At 34.0% G+C, this 12,340-nt stretch overlaps 2 protein-coding genes across 9 annotated transcripts in view; one reads left to right on the top strand and one right to left on the bottom strand.

The window, feature by feature from the left end:
* Positions 1-12,340, top strand: part of LOC126884204 (myocardin-related transcription factor B-like) — a 454,025-nt gene that overhangs the window by 376,601 nt on the left and 65,084 nt on the right. For all 8 annotated transcript variants that reach the window (XM_050650075.1, XM_050650073.1, XM_050650076.1 and 5 more), the window contains one exon: positions 8,345-8,410. In XM_050650075.1, the coding sequence (XP_050506032.1) occupies positions 8,345-8,410 (66 nt within the window). The remainder of the gene's footprint in view (positions 1-8,344; positions 8,411-12,340) is intronic.
* Positions 9,620-10,956, bottom strand: LOC126884207 (uncharacterized). Its single transcript, XM_050650084.1, has one exon. The coding sequence runs from the start codon at positions 10,696-10,698 to the stop codon at positions 9,928-9,930; it is 771 nt and encodes a 256-aa protein (XP_050506041.1). The 5' UTR covers positions 10,699-10,956; the 3' UTR covers positions 9,620-9,927.

The following is a 12,340-nucleotide window of genomic DNA, read 5'->3' as shown; positions in this document are numbered from 1 at the left end:
TATTTTTTAAAATACATAATTTGTATATACCAACAACATTAGCGGTCAGTCGTTTCCGTCTGCCCATCACCGGAACCAGTCTTATACGTGATCCATTGCGTCAGTGACGGAGACTATTGTATTAATTGGTGTTATTTAACATTTCTGTTATTAGTGGTAATAGAGGAAAGCTTTTAAGAAACGTTTAAATTAATTATTTTTAATAATAACCGACAAAATTGGATTTAAAATAGACGAAAAGTTAGAAAAATAAAATAAACAATACAACACTGAAAAACATTTGTTTTCAAAACTTCTACAAAATTTAATATAAGTTAATGTCACTACATCTGTTTCGACAGAGTGCCTTTCTGAAGTGATGTATTTTACTGTGTCTGTGTCTGCATTTTATAGTTATTTAACCAACAAGTCTATTAATAAGGGCGATTAACAGTTGAGATATTTTAACGCGTGAGCGGAGCTAGCGCGTTAATGTTCGAGATTGGTAATCGCCATATTAATTCACGAGTTCGTTACAAAACTTTTCCGTCGACCGTACTTTTCGGAAATGAAGATATATCCATCTTTTGATTTTTCAAATACACAGAATTAATTTTAAACAATAAAGTAAATAATGACATACAATGACAGATAGTACTAACAACGGCTACTTGATTTTAAATTTTTTAGTGGGAATATAAATAGGTATATGTTTGGTTGCCTACACCACAGGTCACTGCCAATCACAGAGCGTTTAATTAATTTATGCAAGCAATGTATGTTGTGTTGCCTATAATGAAATCAGAAAATCATTAATTAATAGGGGTCATCAATCATTCAATCAATGATTTTGAAGGTGTTAAAATTGATCATAAATGGATGGTCGACGGAAAAAGTCTTAAACAGAATAGGTTGAGGAGTGAGGAGATATTTGTCTTCAGTTGGTCATTTAGAATTATATCTGTAAAAAAAAACTAAGTTTTCAAAACACAATAATGTTTTTGTTTTCACATAAAACAACATCCAAAAATGTCATTCTACATCCTACCAGACTGAAAACAATGGGAACCTTCTCTGGTAACACCTCCGAGGCTTCTACAATTTGCAAGCCATAACGGATGCTGAGACTAAGGAAAATGAGGGAATTTTACAATTTATAATTCACGTCCCATCTGCTCAGCGCGGTAAAGTTCCAACGAGAATGGTTCCCTTCGTACTCCAATGGGAGTAAACATAAATCAAAAATGAATAACCATTTTCAATTTCGTTGCAACACGAAACTACAGCCGCATTATTATTCCAGTTCAGTCAGAGAGTGCAGCAAGCACCTCTACCGGTTTCGAAACTTATTAGTCTCTCATCAGGAGGCACATATGCTGCTCTCTCTGACTGAACTGGAATAATGATGCGGCTGTAGTTTCGTGTTGCAACCAAATTGAAAATAGTTATTCATTTTTGATTTATGTTTACTCCCATTGGAGTACGAAGGGAACCATTCTCGTTGGAACTTTTCCGCGCTGAACAGATGGGACGTGAATTATAAATTGTAAAATTCCCTCATCTTCCTTAGTCTCAGCATCCGTTATGGCTTGCAAATTGTAGAAGCCTCGGAGGTGTTACCAGAGAAGGTTCCCATTGTTTTCAGTCTGGTAGGATGTAGAATGACATTTTTGGATGTTGTTTTATGTGCTATTAGATTGAAAACTTGGTTTTTTGATAGCAGTTGCCGCTAGGGCATCCCTGCCATTTCGTTCGTTGCAATCCGTGACTGCACGCCGGGGTTTGTCCTAGTTGGGTCAGAGAGAGCAGCATATGTGCCTCCTGATGAGAGACTAATAAGTTTCGAAACCGGTAGAGGTGCTTGCTGCACTCTCTGACTGAACTGGAATAATGATGCGGCTGTAGTTTCGTGTTGCAACGAAATTGAAAATGGTTAGTCATTTTTAATTATATCTGTATTTTTTAATTTATTAATTTTCATAGATTCTAATAAAGATAGCTTAAGGCGTGAAGAATTTGAATGTGAAGAATTTGGTACTGTTCATTAAAAGAAATGATTATGATCTAGAAGGTGAAGCGAGTACGTAGAATCTGTTTTTCTATTATTTAAAGCCCTTTTGTGTTCTGCTATACGTTTGTCAAAGGTTCTGCCAGTTTGACCGAGTCTTTTAGACAGTCACCACATGTTAGTTTGTATACACCATTTTTTAATTGCTTTTTTTGGATCTTGTTGTTTTTAATGTATTTGCTTAAGTTGTTGTTTGTTCTGAAAGCTGGTGTTATTCCTTTCTTTTGTATGTGTTTGGCTATGTTTGTTGATATACCTGTCTATGTAATAGAGCAGAAGGTACTGGGTTTTTTCTCTGGTGGTGGGAAGACTAATTTCAGGGCTTTCTTATGCAGTTTTTAGTTTAGAATTTTGTTTATTGTTTTTTCGCAACGACCTCGTCATCATCACTTTCCATTGTTTACGATACAAATTTTATTTTTGTTTCTTTGATTAGTATATTTGTGTAGGAAACAGAGGTTGAACTTCGCAAACTCGACACAAGTCCGGTTTTATTTTTTTCTGGTATATCAAGGGGTGCTTATCATGAGACTAACTTTTTCTGAAAAGATGTCGCCCAGGAACACCCATTTTCATTCTTTTAAAGGGGGTAGTTTGTGGTTTTTTTTTCGAAATGTACCCCTTCCTGTACGTTTTTGCAAAAAATTCCTTAATAGAAATATGAAGAAACGCGGAGTCCCTAAAAAGCAATAAAAGAGCTGCGCCGATAGCAACGACCACGTCACCACTTTCCATTGTCGACTATACAAATTTTATTTTTGTTTCTTTGATTAGTATGTCACATGAAACGGTTACATTTTTCACAATTTATTTGTTTCATGTTTCTTTGATGGGCCTGCCTAAGAGATTTAAAAGAGTGGTCCTTCCATTTTCTGGAAAACAGTCTAAATGACTGTGGAAGTAATGAATTTTAATGCTCATATGACAACCGTGTTTCTTAAAATTGTTGAGCATGGTTTTTACTGTATCTCGGTAATTTTCCGATTTATTGTTTCCAATAGAATGTTGATGTAGATGTGGCTATAAAGGCGAATCCTAAGGATATCATGGACTGACAAGATAACCAACGAGACCGTACTACGAAGAATGGGGAAAGAAAAAGAAGTGATGTTTACAATTAAAAAGAGAAAATTAGAATATCTCAGACACATAATGAGAAACGGCACTAAATACAGATTACTGAAAATAATCCTTCAAGGCAAAGTATTCGGAAAGCGATGTATAGGTAGAAGAAGAATATCATGGTTAAAGAACCTGAGGAAATGGTTCTCCACAACAACAACAAATCTATTTAAAGCATCAGTTAATAAAATAATTATTACTAGAATGATCGCCAATATTCGAAACGAATAGGTACCAAAAGAAGAAGAATAGAATGTTGCACAACTTATTAACAAAAGGGTACCATGCATTAGACTCAGTTTCAAGACTAAGTTGTCTTATCTGAGGCCCATCAAATACTCCGGCTTTCAACTTGTCTGTAATAAGTGTAAGAAATTTGCTGTACAAGTATTGAAAACAAGAACCATTCTGGTCTAATGCCTTTACAAATTGTTTCAGGATTCCTAGTTTGATACGTAACGGATATAATATTATTTTCTCTCGTTCGATCAATGCTTCGTTAATTACCTGGAACTGAAGCATTTCTAGAAGGCGATTTTGTTCTACTCCAGTGTTGGTTCTTAGCCCTGCAATCCCAAAGACACAAGAAACAAGCATATTTTCTCTAGCTACCTTATTGTCCTAGAAGAAACTTGAAATCAACACAGATCAGCCACTGATATTGATCACAGTCGATGTTTTTTAGCACCACCGATATTGTTTTATATTCTTCTTTCATTTTCAAAGAATGCCCAATTGGTATACTTCCATATTTGTTGCCATTATGTAGAAAAACAAACTAACACACACTTTAAACTTTTTTTGAAACTGTCGATAAGAAATGTTTTTCTCTGTTAAGGTATAGTCCTTTTACTACAAAAGCAAGATTACGTAGGTCAAAATTTCTGACGTGAGAGCACTGTCAAAACATTAGAATGTTACTTTTCATCATGGTCACGTTTATGTCATTATTTGTCAGAGATATTTTTCTTTGTTTTTGTTTACTATAAAAATAATATCTATAATTATTTATTCTAATTAATGATGTCAATTGGTTTTCATTACTTGCCGAACTATATTAATTAACAACAATATTATCATAGTGTAGGTATAATCATTAAAATAGATTATGTAATACTTTTAAAATTAAGTAAGTACTGCAAACGCTAAAATTCATAAGAAAACTTTCTGATCTCTAAATCTATAATAATAATAATAATCTTATTTCTAATAAACCTAATCTAAGACATCTAAATTCTTGAACTTACTTCTCCAGTTAATGGTAAAGGGGAATCCCATTATTTAGTTTTTTTTTCAAAATAATCTATTAAAGAAGCATTTTGATGTTTCCCAATACAAACAGAAACACAATAGTATTCGCGGTGTGTAAGAACTTGGAAGGGATACGTTAAACCAGTGGTTTCCAACCTGTGGGGCGCGCCCCCCTAGGGGGGCGCGAAAGTGTTACAAGGGGGCATGCAGCTGTTTCCAAAATATCATTTTCGAATACAAACCAAAGAAGTCGAATAGGTGTCACAAAAATGATGCTCAGTGAATCATAATGTTATTCTGTAAACTTATTGAAGGCAATACTACAGCAATTGTATCATTGATAATTTTTTTAATGAAAATGATATTCTGTGGGAGAACTGTGTGGAACTATGCACAGATGGAGCTCCATCTATGGCAAGAAAAAATGCCAGTCTACACGCACGAGTTCGAAAGTTGGCTCCTCGTGCAGTTTGTACGGATAGCATGATTCCTAGACAATCGCTTGTTTTAAGAGATACGGGTGAAGATCTGCTAACAGTATTTGAAGTTATTATAAGAGCTGTAAAGAGGAAGGCTTTTCGCAAAATTGTGTGATGTTATGGGTTCAGAATATAGATCACTTCTATATTATTGTGAGGCACGTTGGCTTTCTCGTGTCAAAGTACTTCAAGGGTGTCTGAGCTAAAAGAAGCGATCGCCATATTTCTTACTGATAATAATAGAGAATAAGCAAACTTGTTTTATGACACGAAATTCCTTGTAAACTTGCGTATTTAGTTAATATTCTTCAAAGACGCAGTATTTTAAATAAATCAATGCAAGGGCTTCAAATGCGTGCAATTACTCAGAAAGACAAGATTACTGCATTTATGAAAAAATTAGAACTGTGGGTAATAATAACTGTGATAATAATAATAACTAATAACTTTGGATAATAATAAGTTTGAAAAATTTTGACATGTTTCCAACTTTTAAAATTACCTGTCTTGCTGATGAAATAGAAGAAAGTAAAGTTCATAATAATAATCATTTGACCAGTCTATGGAAGCAATTCTCGTTTTACTTTAAAGATCTTGACATGTCCAAATATGAATGGATTAGAAACCCGTTTGTGATTGAAAAATATGAGATTTTGGCCTTACGATAGCAGAGCAGGAAATTATAGTAGACCAAGTGATAGCAAATTTTCAAGATTGAGTTGAGAATTTATAAAATTAGATATGTTAAAAAATTAAGGGGGCGCAAAATTTTTATTTTTTTAAAGGGGGGGCGCAGGTACAAAAAGGTTGGAAACCACTGCGTTAAACGATCGTGAGCGAATAGCGGAGAAATATTGCAACTTTCTTAAATAATTCATAGTGTCAATTGAAATTGTCAAATTGACGTACATTTCATATCTACTGTCATTGAAAAAGAAAAATTATATGTTGCTCCACAATATTGATATGATATGCAATTATTATATAAAGGTAAATTTAATTAATTGTATTTTGCTTGCAGTACTGCATTTTAATAACTAATTTTATTTACTACATACAATTGTTTACGTTTTAATAACATAACCTGAATCTTATTTTTTCTTATTATTTTTTTGGGCTATGGCCTTGACAATTATCCAGTAACCAGGACTAATATAATTGGCCAATATAATTAAAAGTGCGAATAAAGTTGCAGAGCGTAGAAATAGGTGTCGCTTTGCCGAACTTGCACGGTCCCAATAAACAGTACAGTGATTTAAAGCTTTATTTTGAATCAAATCAAGTCAAATTGTGTACGATATGTAACGATATGAAGTAAAATTGTAGCAACACAGAACTGTCATATCAGTAGAGTACGATCGTCTAATATATTATAAAATTATTATTTTCTGGAGTATTTAACTTAAAGGATTGTTTCATAAAATGTATATCATTAAAAGTAAAAAATGTTTTTGGTTATTTAATTAAAATAATTCTAAAATTCTCAATGTAATCGCGATTACGTTTTTCTTATTATAATACATACCATGTTGACACTTTGAGAAATGTCAATTTTAAAGTTGATGTTTATTTACGTTAATTAACATTACAAATATTTCGGCGTATAATTAATATATTTCGGCAACAAATGAAAACTGATTGGCATCATTAATTAGAATAAAGAATTAGAGATATTATTTGTACAGTAAACAAAAACAAAGAAAAATATATTTGACAAATAATGACATTAACGTGGCCATGATGAAAAGTCACATTCTAATGTTTTGACATTGCTCTTACGTCAGAAATTTTGACCTACGTAATCTTGCTTTTGTAGTAAAAATACTATAGTATGTAATTTTTTGTTGGGCTGTCTAATACCGGGTGTCCACGTATATTTTCCCCCATTTTAACTGCCTATAACTTCTAAACGGTTCAAGATAGAAATATGCGGTTTTCGCTGAAATGTTTTATTTTAGTAAAAGTTTTGTCTGAATGGATTGAATTTTTTATATCGCTTTCAAATACGAAATAAAAAATGGCGGATTTTTGAAAAAAACTGTTGAGTTTTTTTAATGGAACACCCAGTATATTTTTTTGTAAATTGAAAGCAAGTTCATTCACCTATCCAGCGACATAAAGTTTTTCAAAATCGGTTGTAAAATCACTGAGTAATTTATTTTTAAAGTGAGGGGTGCAACGTAAATATCACATACCTAAATAACATAACTGAGCAAAATGATATTATGTAATGTGATTTCCACATTGCATCTCTCATTTTAAAAATTAATTGCTCAGTCATTTGGCAACCGATTTTAAAAAATTTTATATCGCTGGATAGGTAAATGACCGTTTTTTCAAGACACAAAAAAATATACTGGGTGTTTTAATAAAAAAAGTCAACAACGTTTTTTTTTTCAAAAATCCGCCATTTTTTATTTAAAAGAGATACAAAAAATGGTCATTTACCTAAAAACTTGAAAAAACGGTCATTTATCTATCCAGCGATATAAAATTCGGCTATTTTTTTAAATCGGTTGTCAAATGACTGAGCAATTAATTTTTAAAATGAGAGATGCAATGTGGAAATCACATAACTTACTTAGTTATGTTATTTAGGTATGTGATATCCACGTTGCACCTCTCATTTTAAAAATTAATTACTCAGTGATTTGACAATCGATTTTGAAAAACTTTATACCGCTAGATAGGTGGATGACCATTCTTCTAATTTACAAAAGAATATACTGGGTGTTACATTAAAAAAAAGTCAACAAAGTTTTTTTCAAAAATCCGCCATTTTTTATTTTGTATTTGGAAGCGATATAAAAAATTCCATCCATTCAGACAAAACTTTTACTAAAATAAAACATTTCAGTGAAAACCGCATATTTCTATCTTGAGCCGTTTAGAAGTTATAGGCAGTTAAAATGGGGGAAAATATAAGTGGACACCCGGTATATTGTAAGTAAGGTTGAATAATTGTTATAAATGATAACTCGATTATGTAAAATTATTTTACATCTTTGTTTTTTAGAACGACATGTGGATTACTTAGAACAATAAATTCGTAAATAAAATACATCAATAATTTTTCCGTACCAAACCCATACAAATACTTTTCTACGCCATTGCTCTATTGACACATGCCCAATTATATTTATCAAAACAAAAACCACACGCTTATTCCAAGACAATCACAATTCGCACCAGTCGTTTTCATGCTTCTTGCACCGGCAGGTCATAGTCGGAACTACCGTGCACCTCTTCCGGGGGCGGGGAAACCGCCTCTTCGCGATTCCACCCCACGCGTTCGCTGACAATCCGCATGTTTTTTTAATTGTTTCCCACGCTGTTTTTCGGTCTCCGAAATTCTCGGGTGTCGTTTTTTGTCACGGTCAAGTTCTGGATTATGCGGTGGACATGTGTGTTACTTATAGTGCTCACTTTGGATTTTTTGTTACAGCCCTCAAGGTGAAATTGCTGCTGAGAAGACCTTTTGATCAGCTGGTGGCCCAAGGGATCATGCCCCGTAAGTATAGTGGATCATACTCTTTATACTGCTTAATTACAGGTGTTTTATTGTTCAAATGCCTTATGGCACATAAAGTTTATGTTACTGTTATTCAAAATATAATTAGTATAATTTGAGGTGTAAATTATCTTCATATTTTAAACTATTCGTTTACCAAAAAGTATCTTTTTCTGTTTTACTATGGTATTGATAAATTATGATCATTCTCAAGAGTTTCAGCTATTATGTATATTTGGTAACGTATGGTACCTGAGTTTATTATTTGAACAAAAATATAGTATTTTTTAAAAGGCTTTTGCTGTATGCGCCTATATTTTATTTAACTCATACAGAAGTAAAAACTTCAACTTGTATTCTGGTATAAAATCGTTTATTAAAAAACTATCTAAAAGTCATCCAAATGGATTGCAAAACGTTTTCGTTCTAATTCAGAACACCTTCATTGCAGAGTAGTTTGAAACTAGCACACTATTTAAAGTGGTAACCCCATAATATATGGTTTAAATATCTTATTTTAAAAGAACATGGTGGCTACAAGTCGATGTTGTTAGATATAATAGAACACATGCTCAAAGGGCAACATGGTTCCCTGCTCGAAAATGCTAGGTACTTGCCAGTTCAAGTTCTAACAACATCGACTTGTAGCCACCATGTTCTTTTAAAATAAGATATTTAAACCATATATTATGGGGTTACCACTTTAAATAGTGTGCTAGTTTCAAACTACTCAGCAGAATGCACTGAAGATGTTCTGAATTAGAACGAAAACGTTTTGCAATCCATTTGGATGACTTTTAGATAGTTTTTTAATAAACGATTTTATACCAGAATACAAGTTGAAGTTTTTACTTCTGTATGAGTTTTTTAAACTATGGTATACAGCCAACTATTGAGCAACTATTTTAATTGAGTATTTATTTAATTAATTATTGAACTGACGCAAATCATACATAAACAATTAATAAAAAATCTCAGGGTGCCTTTTTGTCATAAAAATTAACTAAAATTATCTTAGGTTATACTCAGTGCGGTTTTTGTAACAATATAGGTTCCGGTACGCATTGTTCCACTAGTCTGGGGGTATTCAGAAGGGGGGGGGGTCAGGCCCCGGGAAAACTTTGTAAATTTAGCCTCAAAAAGGGCGTTTTAAAGCCATTTGGAAGCAAGAAAAAATTTAAGAATTTGTATATAATTTGACGTGAAAACTATAAAAAATCTAAGACCATCTCTACTTGGCTACACCATTGATAAAATAACAGTACACAGATTATTTTTCTCAGAAAACTTGAAATTTTTTACTCCTATTTAACTTGTGGTTTCTTAACAGGTATGTCTGCTTTTACTGGAAAAAACTGTATTTGCTAATTAACTGGCCTACTGTAGAAATTTAGTCTTGTACACATTTCAAGGGCATATTATAAAAAAACGCACAAAATCTTAGTTTACATGTTTTATTACATAATTTTTCAAATAACAGTTCAAAAGTAACAAATTAGTTAGTATTCAGTAACAAATTAATCAGTGTAAGTTTTTAGATCATAGCTACATTTTACAAGAAAGAAAGCAATAAATTTGATAACTTGCAGTTTATAGAACTGTCCAAAGTTTGGAGACGATTTTGTCATAAGTCTCTTCTCTGCTCTTTCCGTGCTGTTTGTGTCCAATGCTGAGTGCCGTCCCCGAAGCAGCCACGAATTCACGTACTTCGAGGGTTCAAATCGAGTAAGAGGTGGGCCGTTTAACTTCACAAACATTAATGAAGAAACAGTTTTTGTGAGTAGGGAAACTCTGTCATCAGTAATTATCAGGTTCATTTGGGAAAATCCCCTTTCACACTCACTGGAAGATATTGGTATTGTCTTTAAAGCTGTTGTCAAACGTAGCAAATTTTCTGGGTAGCTATTGTTCTCACAATTTTCCCCCAAATTTCTACAATTGTCAAAAACATATTCTCTGAAGGATTTAATTGCCTCTCGTTTGTTCACTTGTAGACGAACTGCGAGCGCTTCAATGTCTCTTTCCCCAAAAGTATTGTCTTTAATGTTTTTGAGCCAAGCGCTTTTGTCAACTATGCGGGCGCAATTGGCCAACACTGCATCGTCTCCACTAAGCACCCTCTTTTCGATTGATTGAGCAAGGTGGTCATAAAACACAACAGCATTGATGGGGCCTTCTTTAGATTTCACATACAGTTCGATTCCCATAAAACTTCTGTTGTTGACAGCTGTTTCAGCTTGCGCATAAAACATTCCAGGACTGCCTTTTCGAGAAACAAACGTGTTCATCAAAATCTGAAGTTTCTTGTTAGCTCGAAATAGGTCAAGGTCTCGATGTTGTAACTCCTCACTAACATCAGATAGTTCTTGCAGTGCGTCGCATATCAGTCCCTAATCCAAAATGAAGCACGTTGATGTCAGCATTCTGTGTAGGCCTTCGTATTTGGATCTTTCCAAAGGATTACGCGTCTGGTCTACTTTGGCTGCTGCAAAATGGTTGGCTAAGACCTCAAAATTTTCCCAAACGGCCGAAACTGTGCGAAAACTTGATGCGACCCACCGCGTGTTCAACACTCTACCGACTTTTAACAGTTGTACACCAAGCTCATCGGCACATACGTGCCGTTCCCGACTGTTCTTGGGTGAGGCGTGATACAGTACGTATAGTTTGTCTGTAAATCCCTTGATCCGGTTTATACTTGCCATTTTCTTTACCACGTCACTCACACACAACTCAAGTCTATGATTACAGCAATGCCAAATAACAATAGATGGAAACTTATCTTTCAACAGTACACCAACCCCAGACTTCCCTCCAAGCATCACTGCTGCTCCATCACATGCCAAAGCAACAAGTCTACTTTTTAAAATGTTTTCATCTATTTTGTGCCCTTCAGGGCATTTCATAACAGCATTAAAAATTCCACGAGACGTCACATTTTCCAGTTCCACAAGGTCTAAAACAAGTTCACAGGTGACTCCCTATTTAACTTTTTTAGACACTCTAAGGTACAAAATAAATATTGATTTTTTACTTAATGTTGTTGACTCATCAATAATAAGCGCAAATTTTTCAGTCCCTTCTACAATTTCCTGTACAACTTGTTTCTTCATTTCTGAACTTATGTGAGTAATTATATTAGCACAAGCGTTCCGTGAATGTAAAATTCTGCCCATATCTAACCCGTTTAGCTCTTGAACATCTATTTCTGCCTCAAAGTGGTTGAAAGATTGATTTTCCTTTGCTACCTTATAAGCAGTTCGAAAAACTCGCGCCGTTACTTCTTTTTCTTTTGACACTGTTTTTAAAAAAACCTTTTCTAACGTTTCTTTCTGTGAATCTACAAAAATCTTAACAGCAGCTTCATGAGCAGTACTAACTTTGTGATCAAATATCTTTTTTCTTAGTGAAGTTTGTTGCTGAGCTCGACTCTCTCCAGAACTACTAACATCACATTCAGTCCACTGCTTGACCATCTTCATACCATTTTTTTTCTACACCCAGAGATCCAACTTTTCTGCAAACGTCACAGCCTAACCTGTGGCCTAACTTTTTGTTTTGTACAATAAGCCAATCGTTTTTCCTACAATGTTCACTCTTTTGTTCAAAAGTCCAACAGTCTGGCCAATGTTTATCACCTTCTTTGGACTAGACGCTAGTGAAGGCGTTTGGTCCAATATCACTGGCGATGTTAAGAATTTTTGAATTCTTGAATTTTTTTTTAACCAGCCCAAAAAACGAATTTTCGTTTTTTGGGCTGGTTAAAATAATTAGTAATCTTCTGCATTTTTGAAGCAACACAACACTTTCATACTAAATGAGCGGAAGAAGGTAGCAGATTAGGGCGCACAAATAGGACAGTGGCAAGTACCTGTCACTTTGACCGCGGTCACTGCGGAACTGAGTGAAATATGGAAAACAAAACAACAC

This window comes from Diabrotica virgifera, chromosome 5, assembly GCF_917563875.1.
Source record: "Diabrotica virgifera virgifera chromosome 5, PGI_DIABVI_V3a".
NCBI classification, from domain to species: domain Eukaryota; kingdom Metazoa; phylum Arthropoda; class Insecta; order Coleoptera; family Chrysomelidae; genus Diabrotica; species Diabrotica virgifera.
This window is presented reverse-complemented; position numbering and strand designations above follow the sequence as displayed.

What these genes read in the sequence shown, in the direction of transcription:
- LOC126884207 (XM_050650084.1), bottom strand. Translation starts at nt 10,698, where the DNA reads ATGAACACGTTTGTTTCTCGAAAAGGCAGTCCTGGAATGTTTTATGCG.